This window comes from Nyctibius grandis, chromosome 22 (genome assembly GCF_013368605.1).
Source record: "Nyctibius grandis isolate bNycGra1 chromosome 22, bNycGra1.pri, whole genome shotgun sequence".
NCBI lineage: Eukaryota > Metazoa > Chordata > Aves > Nyctibiiformes > Nyctibiidae > Nyctibius > Nyctibius grandis.
In genome coordinates this window covers 3295803-3321899 of record NC_090679.1, presented here as the reverse complement: position 1 = coordinate 3321899, position 26097 = coordinate 3295803, and the positions used below count along the sequence as shown (strand labels likewise).

The 26097-nt window shown below is 39.5% G+C and overlaps 1 protein-coding gene across 3 annotated transcripts in view; it reads right to left on the bottom strand.

The window, feature by feature from the left end:
* Window positions 1–26097, bottom strand: part of TENM2 (teneurin transmembrane protein 2) — a 523470-nt gene that overhangs the window by 151908 nt on the left and 345465 nt on the right. For all 3 annotated transcript variants that reach the window (XM_068417288.1, XM_068417289.1, XM_068417290.1), the window contains one exon: window positions 14149–14387. In XM_068417288.1, the coding sequence (XP_068273389.1) occupies window positions 14149–14387 (239 nt within the window). The remainder of the gene's footprint in view (window positions 1–14148; window positions 14388–26097) is intronic.

The window sequence follows — 26097 nt, the reverse complement described above, 5'->3', positions numbered from 1 at the left end:
ACCTAGTTTCAAAGCATGTCTCCCACCCTTCGATCAAATCAGTAAATCTTTCATCTGAAGATTTTCCTGAGCCACCTTACTGAGCAAAGAAAAAGACTGAATTACTGCCACCTCCAAAACCCCGTATCTTACCCTTGGTACCTGAGGCCTGTTTAGCCTTGTGAGAAACACAAAAGTCTTTCGTCTCTGAAAACAGAACGATTTGGGGTCACACAGTAAAGCTGAGTAAGAAAACTCATAAATTTTGGCTAAAAGCACCCACACAGAAACTTAGTGGTGACCTGCTGCGTTAGGTAATTTACCTATGGGTCAAACCCCTGAGCACTAAACTTAAGAAACTGCTTTGTACAACTATAAAAAACCCATACAATTCCAGAGTCATGACTATACTAAGAAAAAGCAAGGTATGCAATATATGCAATGCCACCTCTTTTGCAAACTGCTCTGGGACTGTCAGAGTACACAAGCTGTAGCACGCAGCCAAAGCTGTTAATGGAAAGCATTTAAAACAAAATCTGCTGAAAGCACGTGAAGGTCAGCTTACAGGTCAAAAAAATAATCTATGTGTTGAGAGAACTAGAATTCCTAAGCTTTGGGCCCTGAGCTTTGGTTTGGACCTTTCTATTAGGAAAAGCTAAGGTTTGTGCTCAGGATAAGGCTCCATACTCCAAAGGTAAAAAATAGGATGGGTTTTATGAAGTCAGTCCAAGGCCATGTGCTGCCCCTTCCCTGGGAAATGACTGAGCGCACACTGGTCACAGGGCAAAGGCATCCACCATGTGAGGTGACATTCCAAGGTCCAGGCCACGTAGCTGCCAGTGCTTGGCAGGGGAGGGTCTGCAGCACAATCCACAACCTGCAGTTCACTCTTTTCCCGTGTCTCTGGGCCCCTTGAAAAAGACAGTGCCAGAAGAAGCCCAGGGACTGCATGGATCATTCTAGCACACTACAGCTGCCCGATGACCTAAAGCCCTCAGTTGTGCTGTACTGAGGACTACTCATCAGCAAAACACTACTAAAAGTAGCTACTAAAAGGGCTCTTACTTCAGACTTGGGTTGAAATGCAGGATGGGATGCAGATAGCTCTGAAACTGGTATCCAGGAATTCTGAAATGGTGAATTCCACACTAAACATCTGTTCCTCAAATCATGGAAACTACAGTCAAAAGTGTACACTCTCAAATGCATACACAGTCAAAGCAAAGCAAATTCCCACTCTTTCAATTTACCTGTCGTGTATCTAGTATTCCAGGAGTTTCCAAACAACGTTAAGCAAGTTACACTGGGTTTAAAAGTATTTTTCTGTTCTAGCTGTTTACAGTTTTCTACTGGTAAATATAGGAGAAAAGATGAGTGATTTACGAATGCGCACTTGAAAAAGGCAAACAACATATTAAAACAATACTTCATAGCACAGTGAAGTAGAGCTAAGCAGACCATTTTCACAGTGATTTTCATAGAAAGAACATGCAGAGATTTTTGACAGGAAAAAAATAAAAAATCTAAAGATGGAGAGAACTGTGAGTATTAGATGTTGTTAAACCTTTATATGTCCTAAAGCAAAAGATAAAACTCGTTCTGTCAGAGATCTATATAAAATCTAAAAAAGATATGAAAGTTACAGCTTTTCAACCTCAGTAATTTCCACTTACAAATATTCTGAGATGAGATTGACTGAAACCCTTCACCAAACTACATCCTAAAAACCAATACTATTTCCAGTCTCTCTGTTAATATGAGAGCGAGTAGTGCTGATCAAATGACCGAAAACCAATCAAGTAGCAAGATGTATCTTGCTGTTTTCTTGGATGTCTATAAATTCACTGCTTTCAGTAGCGGTAACACGCTTTCCTTAGCTGCAGGCCTAATTGTCAGTACTTGCCCGTGGCTGCTTAGACAATTGCACTGACCCAGGTTGTGAAAGCAAATAGTCCCTGAATTGACTAAGGAGTGTCAGAACGACAGAAGGAAAAATTGGCTAAGGGAGCACATCAGCAGCTGCATGTGTATCCTCAGGTGGTGCTCAAGGAAAATGTATATTTTAATTCGTAGCCCATTTGCTGCAAAAGGATAGAAGTTTAAGATATGCCATGGAGTACAATATGGCAATCCAAGCAAAGAAAAGGAAAACGACTTTTCTGTATTTCTGAGAACAAATAGCTGTATCTACCATCACATCATTGTTTTACGATTACCAGCTAATACAACAGCAGACAGAAAGTGCAGCTGCGGTCCACAGAATATTTGGCATTTCTGGGCCAAGCATAATCCCTCATGTAATGAAAAACCTATTTCTATTTCTGCATCCTCGCTACTCTTCATACTGAAGAGGCTTGCGTCTGTCTCCCATTTATTGAAGCTTATTCTTCATCTAGACAGCCAGGTCTGGTTTGTATTAGAAATTAGGTTTTAAATCACTGTTTTTCTATTATTTATTTTAGGATTTTCAGGAAACCTCCAGAGGTGCAGAAAAATTCTTCTTGTGAAAAAGACCCTAACACTCTTAATGAACCAAGCCCCAAATCCCTGACCCATGTTAATGAACTTTAATGTTTTTAAGGTTCAAAATAAATTCTGGCTATAAAGACAATAACATTATTTTAAGAGTTAAAATGGCATAAAAATGACAAAGAAAAGTTAAAAACTCCCCATGCAAGAGTAAGACTAATCAGATCCCTGAGCTTTTCTTAATGAGCAGGCTCCATCATGGGCCCTTCCTTTCTTTTTTCTCATGTAGTTGGGGTTTTGCATTTCAGCGATTAATGGAGTCCCAGGATGTAGAAGGGGATATATATATATGAAGAAAGAAACAACAGGTGAAATAAACTTTTGGCTCAATAAATCTTATGGGCCTAAATTGCATCTTTCTCTTTGTGCTCTCTGCTGTCTTGTGGACACTTTTAACACAATTCTCTATTTTTGGGTCCCAGCTCTGCACCACGTTCTTATAAACATGCACAGTTCTCTCCTTGGAAAAGACCTTATATGATATAGGCATAATAACCCACTACTGCGAGGTAAATGTGACTGCGATGTTGCATTGCCTTTCCCTGGTAACTGCTAGCATGCGTGCTGGGAAATTATTTAACTTCTATTTCACTTTAAAGTATTTTGCATTTACCACAGACCAGCAAAGATGCCACAAGTTCACACCTGCCCTTATATCACCTGGGGATACTTGCTACATACTCCTGACATTTTTCCAGCATCTATTAATTTTCTCAGCGTATCAAGCACTGTTTTCCTCTCTTTTAAAAACTTTTAATAACTGAACACAGAAATCCTCTAGCAACAGTACATTCTTACAGAAGAAGAATCTCCTTTCTCCTGCAAAAGAAAACATTACCCCACAACTCCAATTCAGTTGAGACCGATTCCCGCTGCCAGGAGCAAAACCTGAATTTGCTGATAAACCACAAGCCTTGGATCAAACTAGCTCCCCTAGAACTACACAGGGGTTCCATGTTGTCCATGCTTAGGAGGCATAGCTGTAGCACAAAGTTCCTGATTTAAAATTGAAAATTTGTAATTTTGTTCTTCTGACTACACAGGATTATTTCGGCTACAGTGCCAAACCTTTTCATAGTAGCAGTTTGCACTTGCTGTTGATACAATTGCACTAAAGTTGGTTTATGTGGCCAAATTGGGATCCTGAGAACCAGGATTTGAGGCCTTGGCTCCTGCTGAAGTACACACGGATAGGGCCTTCTGGAAATCTCCCGCCTTCCTCATGTAACTCTTCAGCCTCTGATTACTACTTCAGTTACACGCAGTCATCTGCGCCTCACAGAAAGCAGGAAGTCTCTTGCAGGAGGAATGAATAAATTGAAAGGAGAAGATGCAAATACACAAAATATGAAACATAAATGCAAAAATATCGCACTCAGATTTAAACAAACCAGCAGTTAACACTGAGGTACAGGCAGCATATATGCAACAGACTGACTGACCTTTCCAAGAGTCTGGCCTAATCCAGGTCAATTCCTGCAAGGCAAGTAAAGTGCCGCAGAAAGAGGGTACCCCTTCCCACCCAGCAGATGGGGAACCTATTCTGCCACACTGGCACTAGTATGTGAAAACAGCTCCTATTCTGTGGCTTTCCTCAGAAAGTCTTTAGTAAGAAAAATGTTGGAAGAAATCAGCTGATCAACCAAACAGTAAATTAAAAAGAGCTTAAAATTAAATTAACTGCAGCACTGTTATGTATCATGTATATTACCTTTTAAAAATTAAACACGACACAGGGGGATAAATCTGTACATCCCAGAGAAGAAAACAAACTAAACCCAGAGCATATTTAAAGTTTTAGGTAAGGTCCTGTGAGATCAACATAAAGGAATGAAATTCCTTTTCCATTCAGGAACTATATTAATACAAATGCCTGTCTTTTCTAGTAATTATTTAGTAATAGCCAAGATAAAGACATTAATAGTGTCTAATAATCACAGTGGGGCTCAGTAGTGATTCTCTCATTATCAAATCTGCTCAACATACAAGTCAAAACATGATTTTTCTAACCAACTACATTCTTCATTTTGGCATTCTAATTCAAGCTTCTGATGTCAGAAAGAATTATGAGAAATGAAGTAGGACAGAATTCCCTGAATATTAAGAAAGTAAACATGCATCAGTCAAAAAATGAGCCTCTCCTTCCTACGCTTCTTACTCTATTAAATAAAACAGGCATTGGCTCCCCTATACCCATATCATGGTCAAATTCTCTTGTGTAAAACAAGAATTCACCCATACTCAGCGAAAGGACTACATGTCTTAGAGTTTAGCACTTCTCATTATTCAGGCAAAAAGGCCTCAAATCACTAGAAATGACAATAACTCCTTGCAGTGGTACAAACTGGGGGACTCACAGGCTAGGGAGCAGCTCTGCGGGAAAGGCCCTGGGGTCCCGGTGGACAGAGAGCCAAGCAACATGCCCTGGCAGCAAAGGAGGCCAACAGTAACCTGGGCTAGAGGAACAGAACCACAGCCAGCAGATTGGGGAAGATGATTATGTCCATCTGCTCTGCACTCATTAATCCACTTCTAGGTATAACTGCATCCAGTTTTGGGCCTCCCAATACAACAGATACCAATAAACTGGAGCAAGTCCAGGGGAGGCCACCAGGATGGTTGGGGGCTGGAGCACTTGCCCTGGGATGAGGGGCTGAGGGAGCTGGGTTTGTCTACTCCAGGGAAGAGATGGCTATGGGGGCTTAAAAGCAGCCTGCTGACACCTACAGCTTCATACCAAGAAGACAGAGCCAGGCTCTTCACGCTGGTATATGGGAAGAGCATGAGAGACAAAGGGTATACATTGAAACAAGGCTCAACCTCGATATAAGGAAATACTTTTCCCCCACGAGGACAGTCAAGCATGGAACAGGTTCCCCAATATCTGTCCTTGGAGGTCTTCAAGACCAGATTGGACTTCAGAGATGACCCAAGTTTGAGCAGAAGACAGGACTAGAGACCTCCAGAGGTCCCTTCCAACATGGATTATCCTATGACCTTGTAAACCTAAACCTGAAGTGCAAAATTTGACCCAGGGATCAGATAGGTCGTCATGGAAAATGCTATTTTTCCTGATTATAACTACAAAGCTATCATATGAAGAATCAATAACAAGGCACAACACAATATGAATATGTGCTAGGTATTCAAACTCACTGACCTTGGCAAGTCAATGACTTTATTATTGGACATATAGAATATATAAGATGGCTGGGATTTTTTGCACCTGAATAGTGAAAGTAAGCAGGTAGCTCAAAGTATGATGCAGCGAGACTACGTAGAATTAAAGTCTGAATAAGCAAAAGCTGAAATGAACCTGAAAACTGTTTCTTAAACAATTTTTTAAATTATTGAAAGGAGGTAATTTCACCACGTTATATTACATGGTGAGTAAAGTCTTCTGTCATTTCGTAGTCATGTGTCATTTCTCTTCCCACTGTTCAGCTTATTTTGCTCCATAGTTTCTGTAGTCTGTTACCCTGCTGTTAACCCCATTGAGCAATAGTTGTATTCCTAAAGGCAAACACGTACTTCTACAGTTAAATGAATAAAATCCGTAAGCATGCAAAGTGCAAGACAGCACAATGAGTTAATAAAGAAGCACAGCAACAAATAATCAACATAAATGAATCCATAAATGATCAACTGGTGATCTCAATATAAATAGCTGCTAACAGAGTAACGTTTCCCTAGGGAGAAATGAGACATTTTACGTTTACACTGAACATTGACTTTTCAGAGAGAATGACCACAGGTTTATTTGACAGGTGTCTCTGACTTGGCATTATATCAGCAAAATTTAATCTTGAATATCCCTTATGCTTACCCTTCCCCTGAAAAACAGTCTCGTCTCTGTATGTTGGGTTAGGTTAAAAAGCATGTCTCACTAAAGTATCTCAAAGCTTCTTCATCATTTTTTCCCCCGACTTTCTGCAAGACCTGTTTGCATCTCCTTATCTCTGATATCTCTTTCCCCCGACAAGACTTCATACCTGTGATTCTGGGATTAAATCCTAGACTACTAAAAAAATTCAGTATTTTGCACTGTTGAAAGTGAGAATAGGCTCTGTTCCACAGCCATTATGAAACCCAGGATATTTTCTTGCTTGTGCATGGTAGGACAACAACAGCGCATGTGAAGCACAGCATGTGCTTCACAACTGAGGGAGGGGAAAAAAAGCAAGCGGCTCTGAGGAAGCCATTCTTGCAGCTTTAAGTAGAAAAAGCCAAAACTTGTACTGTATAAATAATAATTGCACTACTAAACTAATTTTAAACACTCTCTCTCTAAAATTTCCAGGTTAGCCATTACTATACTATTACATCACATTGCTCATTTTTGGGATACTAACCTCTACCACACCACACGTTTTGAGTAGCGCAGCACCAGCTAGTATAGCTAACGTCAGCTAGGCAGTTACACCACTCAAGTTCACAGAAATGTTTTAACAGCTTCTGGGAAGCACTACCAGCATCTGTGAAAAACGTTTTCTGAGACTCATCCAATATTGTGTCGTGCAATATACATTAAAAAACATACAGAACTGTGCCCCCCAAAACACAACCCCAGTAACACACCAAAGAAAACATCCTTTTGGTCTCCTGCTTCTTGCCAAGGTTTCAGAGGATGTTTGTTCGACCTGGTAGCTAAGCAGAAAGAGTTTTCTGTTTCATGTGCTAAGGACATGATAGCACTTTGTGAGTTATGGAAACATTAGTCTCACTCTAGTTTCAAGTGCTGACGTTTACTGTATGAAAATCCTCAACAAAGACAAAGAGAACTGAACAGGCTGATAAGGCTGCCCCTCCCCTGAAAGGCAGCTACTCCCCTTATCTCCTACATCTCTGCTAGACAAAACAATAGCTACATAGGCTTTTCTTGGAACAACTCTGCAGATCAAGCTTTTATTTTTGACTCAGGAAAAGCACAGACAAACTATAGCCAATTAATTTCACATAAAAATCCTCCTGTTCTTTGTGGCATTATGCATATACAGCAGCTGGAGCGTTTTGTCTCTAGGAAAATTGTCATCACCTAATGAACCTCTCACACCTTTGGACTGTGAAACAGGACACATCTAAAGTTCCTGGAGCCAGGCTCCACGATTCCCAGCACTAGTGCATATTTTTCTTATGGAATGGGGCCACGAAAGGCTCAAAGTCTCTCTTCTCAGAGGTAGCATCGGACAAGCTTACCGAGCTACTACTACTCTTTTCTCTCTCAGATTGACTGATATCAGTCAACAAGAGTCACTGAATGTGTGACATTTAGAGTATGACAGGCATATTCTAAAATTTAATTATTGCCCCTTAACTGACACCTATTTTCAATGCAAATTTAAGAACAGAACCTTCTGTCATCGGCTAATCTTGCAAGACACAGAGCTCCCTCAGTTTGCATTGACTTCAAGCGAAGCTGATAGCAGTGATTGGCAGCCAGATGACCTCTGCTGCTCAGAGGTTCCATCTTTGCATGATTTTCCCTTTCTTTCAGTTTTGGTTTCCAAAATGTCTAGCATATTTGATTTCAGTGAAGTCTGGACAAGACAAAGTCAGTGGTTTTTATGACTCTAAAGTGAAAAACAAAAAATGAAACATAAGAAATCAAATGAAATGTAGGTTGCCATTCATCAAAAACAACTCAGAGGGAGAGATAAAATAAATTGATACTAAGTTAGCCACTTCAGCAAACTTTTTTGATAAGTCCTGACGTGTGGAATCAGGGTCAAAAAAACAATTGGACTTATGAGTGGAAGAAATTACAAATATGAATGAACAAGAAACTTCACACAAGCACTTACATTAGCAAATATCTGACTCATTTGTGGGAAGGAAACAATTCAAGTTGATATCAACACCTGAAGAATACAATTTTATGCAAACTGTGGTATGTACACATATCTGATGCAGGGTAAAGATGAGACTCCTACTTCCAAGTGTAATTTTTTCAGAAACCCCATAAATTTTATTGTTTCTCACAGAAACAAATTAATACTTTTGTGGACACAAGAGGGATAACCAAATAAATTAGCCATTTATTTGCCTATATGTCTTTTATCCTTAAAAGCCTACTACGATGCTTTCTAATAGTAAGAAATTTACCAAAGTATTTGTTCTGTGCACAGCTATTTTTCAGGCTTTAATTTTAAATATATATAGGGAATAAAATAAAAAAAGACAGACATTTTCATCTGCTTAATTAACTGCCAGACCCTTTGGCAATTCAGCCCTTTCTATAGCACAGAAGTGAATATAGTATTTTAAGTTTATGCAGACAACTGAAATTCATCTTAAACCTCATGAGTCTTTAAGGCCAAATAACATGGAAGAATAAATGAGTAATAACATTTTCATGTACAACATATGCATTAAAGAGGCAGTGCAAGCATGCTATTCTCATAATTTCTTTCTGTCATTTTCCTTTTACTTTTCCCATACCTTCTTGCACATGACAGGAGTAGATAAAATAGCATCAATACTCTTAAAGTTGTATGTATGAGTCTTAACACACTATTTTCAAGTGGAGCATCTTTAAACCTATTGTAGCTTTTAATTTCCACAGGAAATAACAGTTCTATTTTTTTCCCCCAAAGGCAAGCCTAAATACTTTAAATTACCATATTTTTAACATACTGACATGTTGATGGTCAGCTGTTCTTCGATGCTCAAAGTTAGATTGGCAGATATCAGAGCAGTGTAGGGGCTTACAAAAATGTGGTATTTATGTTTGGCAGCAACTACTTTGTGAAAAACACAAGGTGACTCTCTTTCTCCTCTCCTCCTTTCTTCTTTTTTATATTTCTTCCCCTCCAAGTTTGGCATGAATCTAAAGAGCTAAAAACTAATTTAACATGACAAATGCTTTCATCACTCCCTTAACCTCTGAAGTGAACACTCTGACAAAGACAATATGTGTGGTATATGCTTTCCTTTTGACACTTTATAAATTACTGTCTTGTAACTGGGTTTTACCACCACTCCAATATCTTCAGGATGTCCTAATATGAATGGCTGGTTCTACATTCTTCATATGTCACCCCAGGATAACAGGAATAACTCCTGGGCCTTGTGAAATGATGTACGTCTCAGACAGGATTGTAGGACAATTTTATTTACATACTGCATGCTGGAATTTATCAAACCATTGTGCAATACTACCAACTTATACTCCGCATTTCATTTACATCTGGCTACTGAAGAAACAGGGAGAAGTGATAAACCTGGCTTTAAATAAGCAGACAACATTTTGTATACCATGTAAGGAAAAAGTTAACTGAAGTGAATTTTTCCTATTCTCCACTATTAAAAATAATATAACGCTCAGCCACAGAAACACCTTCAAAAGCTCTTTTTCATGGAAATGATCTGAATTTTTTTGCTTCTGTCTATTCTTTTAACAAAAAACCCCAAAGTTGCTTAATTTATTTTCAACTTGGTGAATCTGATGTGTGTCAAAGTTTCTGCAGAAACTCCGTCGGGGTAAAGGAACTGAGGTATAGAACAGCATGTCTAAGACAGCAAACTGTACACGTACAAAACCAAGCATATTTGGCACATACACATGCCATATCACAGCAGACCAGTGCCACACACACCTGCAGGGATTCTTCCCAGCTATCAGTCAGGATAAATTTCAGAGGAAGACCTAGGAAAACTCAGATAACAATGGTACTGACTGGCCTATAAAGGAAGAGCCTATCTAAATAGCCAGAACTTCGATGGCATTTTATGATATAAACTATCAATCTACATGTATCTTAAAAAAGAAAATAAAAGCCAAAGTTTCCTTCTAACAAGACATATGGTCGTTATTTTGACAAATGTTTAACTTCTTAAAATCTCAGTGGTATCTTTACTTAACATCAATTACGTAGTGTGGCAAAAAGTTCCAAAGGTTATTATGTGCTATGAATTTATTTTTAAAGCTTTAAACGTTCTGCCTTTTAAGTTCATTCATTGTATTTTTATTTGTGTGTTATCGGAAAGGCAATAGGAATGCCTAAATACTTTTAAAAAATATTTATTCTTTTCTATCTGTTACGACACTTTTTTGCTTGTATCTTTAAATCAACCCTCATTAGAAATTTTTTCATGCCACCCATAATCTTTGGCAGTCCTCTGAAAGTCCAATGTTTAAATGTGTAGACAGCGTGTTTTCAGTGATCTATCCATATCAATTCCCCCATCTCTTTTATTACAGGACAATTCATTTAGAAATCCTGAAGACTATGAGAACTTCAAAGTATTCTTTCAATATAATTTACCTCATATTTTCCAGCATTGCCTTTTTCATCTAGTCCTGCAATAGTCTTGATTAGCATTGATGTGATCATCTTCACACAGCCTAGATATATTGACAAACCTAAGTAGCAGAACCATTTGCTGCAAATTTTGATGACTTCTTCCATAACTATTAGTTTTAGCTAACGTTACGCCAGTGATATAACCTCTGCTATGGTGGAGAGCAAGAAATTTTCTTTGTGGACATGTACGGCAGAAAAACATTATCAGCACCTTTAAAGCCTCTCCTATGACTGAAATTCAGACAGCAAAACACATCAGTAGGAGCTACTGCAATATGGACTATTGCAGTCCATATTGCAGTAGTTAAGTTCCTCCTATGGGAACTTAACATCTTTCTTCATCCTAAAACTGCCAGCTCTCCCGGTAGATTAACAGTTCTCACTCTCTCACTATCTCAATGATTAGGACAGAACTGGGATTTTGGTCTGATCTGAACATTATTCTGGTCACCAGTTTTGAAAACAGAAAAACATTTTTCCTCCTGATAGAGCAAGACAGAGTTATTTTGTAGGTCAGGAGCTCCAAAAGAGCTGCAGAAGAGCAGGACAACTAGTATTTCGCATTGCTGCTCTTTCCCCAGGAGAGACGGTATTTGCTTTTTCAAGGACTCAAGTTCTGCATGTACCCAGGAGAAGGTAACCCTCCAGAGAACTGCAGAACAAGGAAAAGGTCTTCAGGTGCTTTTTAAAAATAAGGATATGATTTAGCACCTTAAGTACCAAGCACCTTAAGTGATACTATTGGAGGACAGCAAGTCCCAGCAATTTGATGGGTGGAGTAGCTTATAGCTGATGGTCTTATGCCTGCTTTTTGTCATGTGGAATGAATCTTATGAGTTTTTGCTGAGAGTAAGGGAATTAAATTAACAAATGGCCTAACTAAAGCACATCCCTTTTACCTTTCTGTTGTTCTCATGCACCTAAGGCAATGCAATCTCTTTTTTGTTTTCTTTTCCCTCTTTTCCATCACTTCCAATTATGATCACAGTGGATCCATCAAATTTATTCACAGGATTAATTGCAGCTATTTTCTGGTTTTGACAGCTACCCTTCAATCTACTTATTCTTTACTGTGTATGGCATGAAGCTTGTCAGGTAACTTCTCATTATTTAATCCTTGAGCCAACACTCTCTTCCTAAAACCTGCTTTCTTGCGTTCACTAGCCAACTCTATTGCACTCATCATTCTTTAGTCAGGAAAGAAGATCTCAAAAACTTCTGTCAAAATGGATCACTTACGTCATTACTTGAAATGATAGATCATTCATCAATTATTAAGAGTTAATGCATTGCCTTACATTCTCTCATCTTAGGTAGTACATGAAAGTGTAGAAAGGCATAACCATGTTGCAAAGCTTTGTTTTAGATTACAGTAACCTAAATACCAAGGAAAAATACATTTCATAATCCATCACTTCAAAGGTACGCACATGATTAAAATATTCAACTTGCAGTATATCATTTCCCATGTGCATAATCACTCAAACAGAGAGCTGCTGTACGCTAACTGTCAAGTTCAATAAATCATGTGCTTTCCAGTCTTTTTATTTATATATCAGACTAAGGCTGTTATTCTTCTGAGGTTTTCTATAAAGAAATACAGAAAGGTGGTTAGCTCTGTAGTATTGAGTATGCTGGGATGGAGGCCTGGCCTAAAGCGACAGCAGCAATAAAGTAGCCAGTCAGCTCTCTCTCGCTACTGTATATATTGATTACATATGGAAGCTCATTAGTATGAAAAATGGGGTTTCCTTAGAAAACAGTGTCTATCCTCTGAGTCACATTATATAGGATAATAAATAAATAAATCATTCTCTTCAAATGGAGAGAACAGGGAGAAAATTCAGAACATCTTTACAGGGCTTTTGAGCACTATATATGAGAATAATTTCAGAGATCAACCAAAAACCACACAGAACAGGTCTGGAAAGTATTAACAGAAATATTGACAAGCTACCATAATTTTGCTATTCACTCAAGAGAAGCTAGAAAGTTTGTGCAGCATGTCATTGTCATCACTGTATTGTCAAATGCACTGTAAAAAGTAGAGAATACACAGCTATTTTGTGTAGACACTTAGAAAAACCTCCAAAAAAACAGACAATGAGGGGGATACCTGGGGAGGGTGTCTCCTTTTAGCCCGCACCCAGGGCTAAACAATAACCAGTTGCTCTATCACCCAAGACCCCTCCACAGCTGAGAAAGGGAATTGGGAAAAGGAGGGGGACTCCTGGGTTGAAATTTAAGCAGATTTAATAAAATAAGAAAACCAATATCGATATTAATGCTAATACAAGACACAAAGTTATACTTAGCCCATATAGTAGTGGTGAAACTCTCCAGGGATGGCAACCATTGAGAAGGGAGAAAGAAGAGAAGACCAGAGCAAAGAACAGAAAAAAAAAGCCCACCATCCCCAGCAAAGTGTCCAATTTATAATGAAGGTGAGGTTTATGTTATAGAATACACATGTGGGCCAGCCTGGGGCAGCTGCTTTCACTTCTCACAGCTTTAGCACCTGGCTGCTAATAGCCTTGATCACCACACCATGGCTGGCCACAAACTAAACCAAAACGTAACAGAAAATTGATTCTCTTGTTTCACCCCAGCGAAACCAGGATGGGGGTAAAGTCAGAAATGAATTAAATTAAGACAGACAAAATAACAGGAGCATGTTAAAAAAATCCCAAAAGACCACAGAAAGAATTAGAACATAGTGTGGTCATTATTAATATATTTATCATAGGAAATAAGCACAACATCTAGAATTTCCCTTCTATATGTTTGCTTACAAAATACTAAGGATGTATAGAATACAGAAAATAACAGCACACAAAATGGAACTAACTATTTAGGTCTAACACCACCAGGAATTTAGGCACACAGGCAGATACAGACTGAGACTTATTAATCAAAATGATTTTGTGTTTTTTATCTAAAGTTAGCATGTGATGGCAATATTAGAATTCAAATGTCAGTTGCTCCTGTTATTTATATGGATTCACCACCTACCACAATTTTTTCCAAATATTTTTTAAGCATATGGTCATACATCAAAAAATCACTACATCACTCCCTGTTTGGACCATCTATGAGATGCATATTCAATCCCTAAAGTTAACTGCACACTGAGAATCGGTTTCTTGCTTCCACTGCTCTAATGACAGTGAACAGGACTTGTACATTTTATTTTTCCTCATTCATCAGTATAAGGAATAATAATTTTCTTTGCTCAGTAAGAACACAAATTTGTGAAACAGATTGACCATCCTTTTATCTGCTGAATTTTCATTTCCTGACATAGCCATGTGATTTGACAGAGAAAACACAGCCTTACCTATGAAATATGCTAGCAGGATGGCAAGCAGGACTGCAGCAGCAATTGCAGATAAAGCAGCACATTTCCAGCTACAATACTTGGAGGGTTTTTTCAGCTTGAACGCACTCCTGGAGAATGTATTTCTAGGTAACAGTCTGGGAGGTGGAGTATAAACTGTTCCTGAGGTCAACGGGTAACCAGGGGAAGAACTACTGAACAGCGGAGTAGTTCCAGAAGATGTCTTAAACAAGAAATGCCTGAAAAACATAAAATGGAACATAGTTGAAAATGGCAAGCCCTGTAGTTAAGAAAGAGTATGTCCTATTCCTGTTCCATTCCAGCTGCCATAATGAGCTAAATTCAACTAAAAATAAAAATGATTTTTTTATGAAGAAATAAGGAGATGAAAATTCTCATAGTCTTTTTGCTACCAGAGCTTAACAACTGTCACTAAAACACAGTGTCAGGATATGTTCTGTCAGGACATCTGCTTAATCCTTTCTGTAATTAGATGCAACGTGGACAGATACTAGCTAACACACCAGCATGACCGATGAAGTGTCTTTGAGTACCAGTTGAGATTGAAAGAAGTGCGAGCAGCCTAGTAACAAAGCTCATATTCAGACATGATGTCACTATCAATTCCTTTTTGCCTGTGTTTGATCAGGACAAAGCAACTAAGTCCACTAGAAAATACCTGTAACCTTTAATTAGTACAACAGAACACGTAACTTTATGACACTTAACTTTATGACAAAACATACTTTCTGAGGTCACAGGTTTACATGTGGTCTTCAAGGCCACTTGTTTTGAGACAAAAGAGCTTTGAAGATCCGTTCCACACCCTACCCCTTCACAGCTCTGAAAAACAAGTGCTCCTTGGAATCAATGAGATAGAAAATACTCAGTAGTCTCCAAAATCAACAAAACCATAGCCTAAAATAACCTACACCTTACCTCGAATGTAAAAACGTTTAATGATTTTATTCAGATCAGAATGCAGTTTGTCACTCTCAAACCACTTGTTAGAACTTTGGAATCAATTTCAGTCACTGTTTATTACAACAATGATTTGGAAGTTTGACATTGTAATGTGTTTCCTAAGTACTTTTTCCAACCCATCATCATGCATATGCATACTTCCAAGCATAGAGTTTACTGTATACTTATTATACAGAATAACTGAAGTGATTTTAAAGATTATTAAAGCATTTGTTTTTAAATAAAACCCAGAGCGCAATAAATGGCACAGAACTTGCATACAGGTAGCAGACAGTAAAAGAAAGGCTGGCTAGGTTTCGCAGTTTTATCATTAAACATTCACATTTGAAGACAGTCTCTGAGAATATACACTGCAGAAAAAACTTCAGACACACAAGTACACAATAAGAAGTGGCTTTCAAAGCCTAATTATCTCAAGCAGATTAATTCTGTGTTTTTTTTTTTTAAGGTAGTATTTGTAAAACAAAGAAAGTATTAGAATTAAAACGGAATATTCTAACCAGTTACTTAACAGAAACCTTCTGTCATTTTTTTCAAATAAAGCTGTTCTTTTTTTCCTCATCAGTGAGGCTCATCAGATGTTAGAATGATTTCTTTTCTGCACGTTGTACATGATCTATGAGAAAACACAGGAAAGGCAGATGCTGAAAGGGTTTCCCCCTCTAAATGACCTAGCCTTTTAAATTAACAAACACACCTTCCAGTTACAAGAAATAATGAAAGTCTGATTTCACAAAACACTTCACTTTAGATGTTTCTTTACTTTGCCACAATTCGGTTAAAATAACTGTTGGGAAAATGATGTTATCAAGCTGGTTGTGTTACACCAGATCTATTAACACCTCTGTTCTTCTTGTCTGGTTAAAACCTGATTAACACTTGTTAGCAGAAGCGGGTTTAGCCCTTTCTGCTTGCTCTCCAGTGTTGGGAACACAATACCGCTTCCATGATAGGAACTAGGGACTGAAGTGACATGGAGCAGGAGGGAGGAAGGAAGGAAGGACTGACAGACGGAAGGACAGAGAGATCTGGTGAGACAAAGGCAGACGGGAAGGCTCATCTCTCTCATTCAGGCCAACTCTGCATCTGCCTCAGCCCAGGATCCCTTCTCCTCGTAAATCCTCATGGTGTGAGTGGCCCTTTCAGGTTCGCACCTAAGGGTCTACAACAAACAGTTCTTACAGTTCTTTCTTTTTTCTTGCCCAAAAGCAGATCTCGCAGAATCAAACTGGAAACTGCAGTCCTTGGCACTGTCTTTATCTGAAATGTCAAGGTTTTTAAACCCAGGAATTTTATTCTTTAGCTGAGAAGGCAGCTACAGTGCCACCAGAAATTTTAATATAAAGCATTGTTAAAGTAAACTCAGATATATAATGAAACTCTGCTCCCATTAAAATTGAATTCATGAATATCCAGATATGTTTTAATAGAACACGTCAATCATACACTGTTTCATGTGAGAAGAAAAATAAGTAGAATAAAAAATAGTTCCACTGTGATCCACTTTGAGATACATCAAGTAGATAAAGAAAACCAAAACATTATCCATGCAAACATGAGTTCTATTATATTGTTAAAACTGATCAGAACTTGATAGAAGCAAAAAAGGCCGATTGCAATGGATATGTGGAATGGTATCATTCTCAAAGCAAAACAAGAAAAAATGTAATTGGATAAATTCTGAATTTTGTCACACCTGCAAGTGGCAACCATTAGCACACCAAGTTAAAGGATAGTAATTATGCCTTAAATGTTTTTAAAAATACATTTAACTAAAGACATGTTAAATATCCACCAAGCCCTTTTGGAAAACTGGCATTACATTCATAAATTTGAGACCAGATTAGAAGAAATACCTTAAGTTACAGTAAAGCATACCAGAAAGACTGAGAACATAATGGGTAAAATACTTGGACCCCCAGAGTTTTACATCTAGATTCAGCTACTGATGGAAATAAATTGATTTGTCTCAACTCCATCCCTAAACCCAATGATCTATAGCTGTATTTTTATGTGGGATTTGACATGCTCTGGTACAACCAATTGTCTGTGGGCCCAAGCTGCACAGAGGGAACATGAGCATTTATCAACATTAATTACAGTCTCACAGCAGTAAGACTGGGGGGTATTGTACAATGACTGCTTATGAAAAGAAATGATCTTATTTCTACCCATTCACTTCATTTCAAATAGATTCCATGTTAGAATTGAAAAAAACAGTACATTCTGTCTTACCTGTTCACCTATCAAACACTATTAAGAAAAACACATTTTCTACCTCACAATGAGCACTAATTTGATTTAGATTGGGACTAAATTTCTATTTTGAAAACATGGGAGTAAATTTGCTAAGTCTTAGCCCCGTCTCCCGAATTTCTGTGCATCATGAAGACATTCCTACACTGAAGAACTACAAAATATGATTATCGGTGTACAACGATTCAGTAATTTAAGCATCCATGAAGCTACGGAAGGAGCTGGCACGCTGCTCGCAGAAAATGAGTTAAGCCTGTAGCGCGCTCAGTGCTCTCCTCTGCCGCTCACCAGCTTTCTGGGCTGTAAAACACTCCCCGCTTTGTTTTAAGCAGCGTGTGCTGCTGATGTGCTGGGTCACAGACAGGGACCTCATCACTGACACCAGGAGAAAGGTGACATCTATGAAAGCTGAGCTTGCAAGGGGACATTTGTCCACAGTTCTGTGGACTAATGGTAAATGGAAAAAGCTATATTTTGCTTTCTTCATTAATTCAGAGCGCTCTATAGCATTTTTTTTCCCCACAGGTCAAAAGGACCTCTGGTGTTCAGGGAATAGTGATCCGACAGCGACTGTATTAACTTCCATATTCTTTGAAAGAACAATCTTTTTTTTTTTCTTCCTGCTTTCTGGACAGATTGTCATGGCAGCATGCTGCAAGAATCAGCTGAGAAAAAAAAATTGGTTTTGTGATGAAAAACTGTAACAGAAAGGAAGGAAAAGAACAAGATACTTCCTAACATAAATTGCTTCTTTGTCTCCTCATACTATCCTAAGCTTATTCTGTATGAAAAAAGAAACAAAGTTGTAATGCTTAAATTGCCTTTTTTCATAGTTTTTTTTCATAGGTTTTTAACAGTAACTAATAAAAAAGAAAATATGCGTACCAAGAGAACAGTAACAGCTCAATTTAGTGGTTCTAGGACTTAAAAATATCTTCACACTGTGGTAAAATCACATCTGTCTATAATTGTACTAGCCATTTATTCTTAGCGGAAAAAATGAACGCAATATAGAACATAACATGCTGGCTTTCATTGGGGGGAAAAAAAAAAAGATCTTTTGTAGTCTTCTAAGTCCTCCAAAAATGTGGCCATGAGTCATTTTATGTCAGTGGAAGCCTCAAAGTGGCTGCTAAATTCAGACAGTGAAGTGTTATGGCATTTTTCTAACTTTCATACAGAAAGAAACCAAGATTGCAGAAAACTACAAGCGGTTCTTATGCCTTTTATGCTAAGAATGAACTCTGAGCATTAGACTGGTGCAAGCATTGGTGACCTGTGTAACGGTCTCTCAGTCTTTCCCCAAATGAGATTTAATTGCATGTTCTTGCTCTCAATTTCTTGCAGAGAACAGGATTATCAGCCAGGTTTACACAGCTGAGAGGTCTCTGACATGGTAAAACTGCAGAGAAGTCTCTACCCTTTTTAGTGCCCGGAATACAGGGACTTTGGTATTCCCCAAATGCACTAAAGTTAGCAATAAAGCTTTAAAATGTTATTTACACGTGTTTAAATAGTTTAGTTACAAGAAATTGTCTCAATCATGTCACGTCTACAGACTAAACTCAGTATGATACATTTTTCCATGATGAGCTATTTAAAATACACACTTACAGAAATGAACTGGCCATTTTACGCAGGTGTGCCTATGTGCACCCTCACACCCAACTGCCTGTCACAAGCAGAGGACAGCCCTCATGAGGACACACTATTTTCAGTGTTTTTCAGCCTGCTGCACATAATTTTTAACTAAATGTGCACGGTGCAGGAGCTAAGGACACTCTATTAGGCACAGAAACAATAATTCAGAATTAATACATCAACGCCAACGGGACACTTCTATCCGCTGTAACATAACTCCGAACCTCACAGCAGCCACCCAGCTTCCCAGCTCTTGAAAGGTTCACAAGTCCTTAAAGGCTGGGCACTTCACATCCCCAGGCAGTCTTCTAAAAAAAATGCAGAGTGTTAAGCAGAGTGTCACCGATGTTGCCTTAAGTACCAGATGAGCTTGTCACTGCCATCTCCATGCTCTTAACAAAGACACAGTTGGACACACAAAAGCACAGTAATTGAAAGCTGCCTGACAGGAAGGTAGGATGTTGTACAAAAAGGCAGGTGCCAGCCTTTGGGCACCCTGATCTGTCATATTATTAAACAAAAACAAATAAGCGATGTTCACAAAGCCACGGTTGAACATAGAGTAGGTAAAAAAAGGCAAAACGTGTGTTGTACCACAGCTGCAGCACTAGTTCTGTACCAGATACCTCTTCACCAGACAACCTGCATTTGATCTGGAAGATGTTAATTAAGATACTGTTGGATAAGCTTTTACAACCTTTGCTCTCTCTCTAATGCCCACGTAAGCTGCGCCCCTCCAGCACCCTCCTGGGGCTCTCGCTGCCTGTTCCAGTCCTGACCCTGGTACCTCCCGACAGCACAGCCTTGGCTCAGGCTGCTCGGAAAGCCGCTGAGTCGGGACAAGGAGCTGCAAGAGAGTCTGTAGAAACATAAGGTGAAAAAAATGGGGAGAGGAAGGACTGCGGAGATGGAGACCATTAGTAACTCACGAATTTCAGAGGGAGAACACCAACGTGGAAGCGCATAAAATCTGGAAGAGGAAAACCCGTGGAGGCTAGCAAGGATGCAGTGGGTTGAATGGCTGGTGGTGATGGAGCTGGTGGAACATGGCAGCTCAGCCACCCCAGGGAGCTACAGGGGCCACCCCTGACCTTCCTGCCCGGTGCCTGTGTGGCCAAGAGATTCTGGGTGTCCTGCAACAGGTGCTGAGCACACTCGCTCAGCCTGTCAGCTTAAATCCTAGGTAGCTTCCGTGTGAGTTAGCCAGTAAATAAGTGCTTCACCCTTTAAATTCAGCCATATCCTCCTTGCACTATAGCTTATTCTCCAGGAATGCAGCAATAAAACTAGTAGTTAACAGCTAGTAAAGAGTTACAGGAATAGCCAAAGATGTAACAGTTACCCTGCATATGTGTGTACATTAAATGGGAGCAGGATCAATAATGGAGATACAGGAAGATTTAGGCAGCTCACTCAGCTCAAACCATAGGACCTTTCCTTTCTTAAGTGGAAAAACTCGTGTTCTTTCTGCTGTAAAGATCTGCGCAGTATGTTGCATAGTGCAGTCAAAGTGATGAAATCCAATAATGCCTACATTTGTTATTCCGGTAATGACGATAATGACAACAGCATTTTGCATTTCAGCAGGTCCATTCATTTTTAGCTTTCTACATCAATTAATGAACATAACTTCAAAACACTTCTATTTTAAAAGGCATACATGTAAGCTCTTCACTAGCTCTTAATTCAACCACTCGCTTAACAAAAAAAGAAAAAGTACTAGCAACAGTGCTATTTCACGTCTATAAATCATAGAGAATAATAGAATAATAAGCTCAAATCTAAAATAATTTTGTTATCAGTCTACTTGTAAAAGTAAAAAATAGAAACCTAAATCACATCCTTTGAGATGATTTTTTTTTTTTAAATAAGCAGTAACACCCTAAACGTACCTGCCTCTTCCTGTACAGTCACTCACGCTGCCTCTTCACTCTGCAAAACCCAAAACTTATAAATGCAAACCAACAAGGTGTATAAAGATATCAAAATATTGAGACATTATTCAAAATAGGCAGACAATTGTGGCGAGCAGCTGTAACTCGGCACTTCCACACATTCAGAAACTTCAAGTTTACATATTCAGTTCAGGAGTTCTGCAGCTGATCTTGACACCCTAACATGGTACAGCATCTGAATTCAGTATTAACAGCATTTCAAACATTTAATTTCTTTCTCAAAAAAACCCCAAAACACAAACCCAAAACCTCAGCACTAAATCCCACTCGTCATGTACTCTCTTCTTGGCTTTTCTGCCATGACTGCTCTAGCCCCACACAGCTGCTGTGCACCGTGTTCCCTCCTCCACCGCCTGGAAGGCTGCAGCTACAACAACACTGAGCGCAGAGGTTTCCCTGCTGTCATGTCCCACGATTTTCAGTTCATGCTCTGCACTGGTACAGACTGGGATACAGCTCACGTTGCTACCCCATCCCTAATCTCCCGTTTCTGTCCTGGCTCTCCCTCCTCAGGCTCGCCCAGAGTGACTGTGCTGGAGCCAGACTGGTACAGCAGGAAATACAGCTCGAACCTCCGGAGCAGGTGTCGTGGTTTAGGCCCAGCCAGCAACTCAGCACCACGCGGCCGCTCGCTCGCTCCTTCCCCTCCTGGTGGGATGGGGAGGAGAATCGGAAGAAAAAGGTAAAGCTCATGGGTTGAGATGAGGACAGTTTAATAGGACAACACAAGGGGAGAAGACATAAAAGAATATACGAAGCAAGTGATGCACAATGCAATTGCTCACCACCCAGAACCTGCTGCCCAGCACGTTCCCGAGCCACGACCCCTCCTCCCCCGGCCAGGTCCCCCAGGTTATACACTGAGCATGACGTCCTATGGTACCAAGTATCCCCTCGACTAGTTCGGGTCAGCTATCCTGGCCGGGTCCCCTCCCAGCTCCTTGTGAAAATTAACTCTATCCCAGCTGAACCCAGGACAGCAGGCAAATATTCTGAAGAGCAATATGGGAGTATTTAAGGTTAATTATCAGATTACTCAACCTTTAAACTGAACTTTGCTTAAACGACCCTATATTTGGACCACTGCTCTTATAGTAGAGCCCACAAGATCTGCTAAGGAAACAAGATACTGTAATCACCAGAAGCGTGACCATCATCCTTTCTCCTGAAACACAGGAGAAACATTAGTATGTTACATTCTTTATTGACGCCTAGTAACAGATCCATGTGAGCAAGCTCAAAGAAATTACAGACATTAATACAAAATAATCTTTACAACGAAATGATTTGAACTGAAAATATTTCCAAGTATGAGACTAATTATGAGACTGAAGAATAAGACTAATTTCTATTTAATTTTGTCTTTTTTTTTTCTCCAGGATTAAGTATTATTAATTATAATGGAACCAGCTAAATTAGTATCAATATAAAGTACCAGAACAGGCATTAGTACATTAGGCAACCTCAGCCAAACACCCATCCATGAAAGCTCTTCTGTTACCCTCACTTGTGAGTCATTCCGTTTCTGACGGGTGCCTGCAGACGGCCCTGTGTGAGGGGACTCTCACAGTGCGAAGAGTGATGCAAACCTTCCCTGCAAAGCCATACTTTTCTCCCTGTGCCCTCAAAGGATCTCAAGCTTTAAAGCAGAGCGCTGCCTTTCTAGTTGTCTAGAAGTAATGAGACCCGCACTGGGATGTTCAAAGGTAGTATTTTCATCATTCATCCTCTTTGAAAGCAATGATTAAAGAAGCAATAAAGGAGCACCTCTTAACTGGAAAACACAGAAACCAGCCCTTTGGAAAGGAAGAGGAGGAGACGGTTTGAAACAGACTGCAAGAGGACAATAAAAGTTAAAGAGCATTAAACAGCACCTCTGAGCCTAAAGGTAAAGCAGCTAAGTACTGCAAAAATGAACCATAAAAATAGCACCGTAAAAATGCTATGGCAATGCATTACTGCATCCTTAGTTAAAGATATTTCAACCCTTCCTTTACAGACCCTTATTTCAAAGAAAACAGAACAATTACATAGCCAACCTTGGGGCCTGTTGCAGCCACACAGAAGCAGCGGACTAGGGAAGCTGTAGTCCATATTTGTTTGCCTTGAACCAGAAACAAGCACACTAAAACCAAGCGCACATCATTGGAAGCGTTCGAGGTCAGGTTGGATGAGGCTTTGAGCAACCTGATCTGGTGGAAGGTGTTCCTGCCCATGGCAGGGCGGTTGGAAACAGGTATCTTTAAATGTCCCTTCCAACCCAAACCATTCTGTGACTCTAAAAAAAAGTGTAATTCACAACTCTGTGTAAGCATTTTGCAATCTTTTCACTCCACTAAAAGCAACAAGCTACTGCAATACAGCTAAGCATAATTATGTAAAAGATACAAAACCTCAAAGGGTACATGGAGACTTGGGGTATAGTTGCCTGAAGAGGGTACAAGAAAACATGTGCAAGCAGTAAAAACATACTTTACATCACAAAGAAAATAAATCAAACATGATTAACCACCAATATTGAAACAAGAGGTGGAGAAAGGATATATTTGGAAAATGTGCTGTTTCCAAACAGTCTGAATTTAGCCCGAGCTGCCTAAGATAACAAAGGAAAGAAAGGAAGGCAAAAACATTCTCACCAGAAAATATAACACGCAGACAGACACATGTTGTATTATTCACTGATTTCAACGCTTGGTACTGTTAGATAAAGAGACGACTGGAATCTAAATTGTGATCTGAGTTTTGTAGTGCTGACATAAAGCATTCCCTTCAGGCAGCTCAGGTACTGCTTTTTGTTTCACCATCAGTAATGTGCCCACTTGCATATTATTTTCAGTCGAGAGCAGAATCTACTGAAGGCAACTGAAAGGTGAAAACTAAAAGTTGTGCAACTCTCTGCTGATAAAGCGGGTGCTGTCAGTGCTGGCTTTGCCTCCTGAGCACTCCACTACTGACATTAATAAACTGACAACAAGAAAAAAACTTCAAGCATAGTGCACTGTGAAGAGGCAGTATAAGAGGGATCAGTGTCTCACAACAAGGTAAAGCTCTAAAATACAGGCTGAACTAAAAAGCTAGCAAAAAGGTGTTATTTGTTTTTGTGGCTACTGGTATGAATTTAGATGAAATACCAATTTTAAAGTGGAAGAATTACAGGTTAATTCTGAAAGTCTCCAATGATTCTGCAGGCATCAATTTCAGCAAAAGTCGCTGCAAACCAGGGGAAAAAAAATCATCATCTTGAGTTAATATTCTTGCGATGAAACTTGTCATCAAGTCCTGTCAGGTGTGTTACTTCAGAAAAGAAGAAAAATCAATCCTGAAGCATCTCCAGAATAGTCTTAGAACACAGCAAGCCTGTCAGGATGTTTTCTAATATCTTAACGCCTGCCTATGACAAACCTATCTATGAAAAAGCGCCAATTAACGGCCGGGTATCTTGCAACCTCTGAAAATAACAATATTCATAAAGTAACCTTTTGTCATCAGCATGAATACATATATATTCCCAGAGGTTTTATGATTAAAAAAAATAGAAAAGGAGAAGAACCAAAGGTAGCAATGGAATTGATAGTCTCCACACACAGGGAATAGGCATAAAATCAGACAGTAAAAGAAAAACAGCCAGGCAAACGCCCAGTCCTGTTTCTCAGGAACGACAGTATTATGACAAAGAATCCTTTTGTGAATACCCCAAAGGAATTCCCTCCCTATAAAGTGTTTGGGAAGCTGGGAAAATCTTAACCCATTAGCAATGACATATTTCAGGTACTATTGTACCCAAGAACAACTTCATCTGAAAACAGATAGACAAGGAACAGTAGTGGGTTACTCTACACTGGAATTAAAAGTACATTATAACCCTGTGGGCAATGAACCACACAGCAACAACTGGCCCGGGCTGAACAGGACCAACATTTTTATCTTGTAGTTCTTAGTGATAAAGACCAAATCCAGGATGCCAAAATGAAGTTCTAAATAGTAGCAGATGCTCTCACAGAAGCAGCAGTGAACAGCAGAGCTTCATTCTTAAGGGGTTTTTTTGGCCAAAGTTGCCTCCAAACCTTCAGTAAGTGAGAATCCCTTTCCTTTCTTTTTTTGGACATCTCAGGCTTTGGATAATTTGCATTTGCTTTTCATTCCCTCCACTTCTTGATGGCACTTGAGCAAAGTAGGGCAATGTGAATGAAGTCCCTTGGGAGCGTTCCAAAACTGGGCACAGACTCCCTGCTCCTTTCAGCCTCATTTGTTCCCTGTGGTGCTACAACCACTGATTAACTGCTGGGTAACAACACCCTGGGTGTCATAAACTACACCGACTCCGCCCAGAGCTCCAAACCAGACGGCAATCTTTAATCAGTCTCTGGGAGGGACTGGGCTGAGACTGCAGGGCCGTGTAGCTGTACCACACCTAGGTACTCTGGGTGTAACCCAGTCGAGCAGCATTAAATTCCCCAGAAGGCTGCAATTCAAACATAACCTCTCAGAAGCTGCAGGAACCAAGCAGCTGACACCACAGTACGAGCCAGCGCCACAAGCAGCCCAGCTCCTCTACCTGTACGCTGTGCTTACAGCTCTCTGGGCAGGCCAGAACACCCTGCCATTCCCATCACTTTTTTTCAGCACCGCAATGGCTAATTTTAAATTCTGGGAGATCAGCTCTACCAGCTCCGCTATTTAAAGTGCAAGTTAAATATGTTTGACATTCCATACCCCAAATGACAACAAACCAGAATATTTAGAATGGCAGCACATCAGGCATTTCTTTATTTATTTATCTTTCAGGCCAAAGTGCTGCACCTTTTCATTTAAATGCAACTCTTTGCCCCATGGGCATCAAGCTGTTAACACATACAGAAGAGATTAAAATAAGGTTGCGTGCGGGATGAAATATAAATTAAAATTATAGTACTGTCAGTCTCGAATCTGCGATTGTTTCTTAACATCTCCCAAAATGTGTAATTTCAAATGAGCCTCTGTTTGTTATTTCAGGAAAGGCAAAACGTATAATTTTTCCGCAACACAGACAACGTGAATTCTAAGTAAGTTGTCCCTAAGCCTGTGAGTAAAATATGCTGTACTAATACCATGAGTTGTGTATGCAAGGATGGGC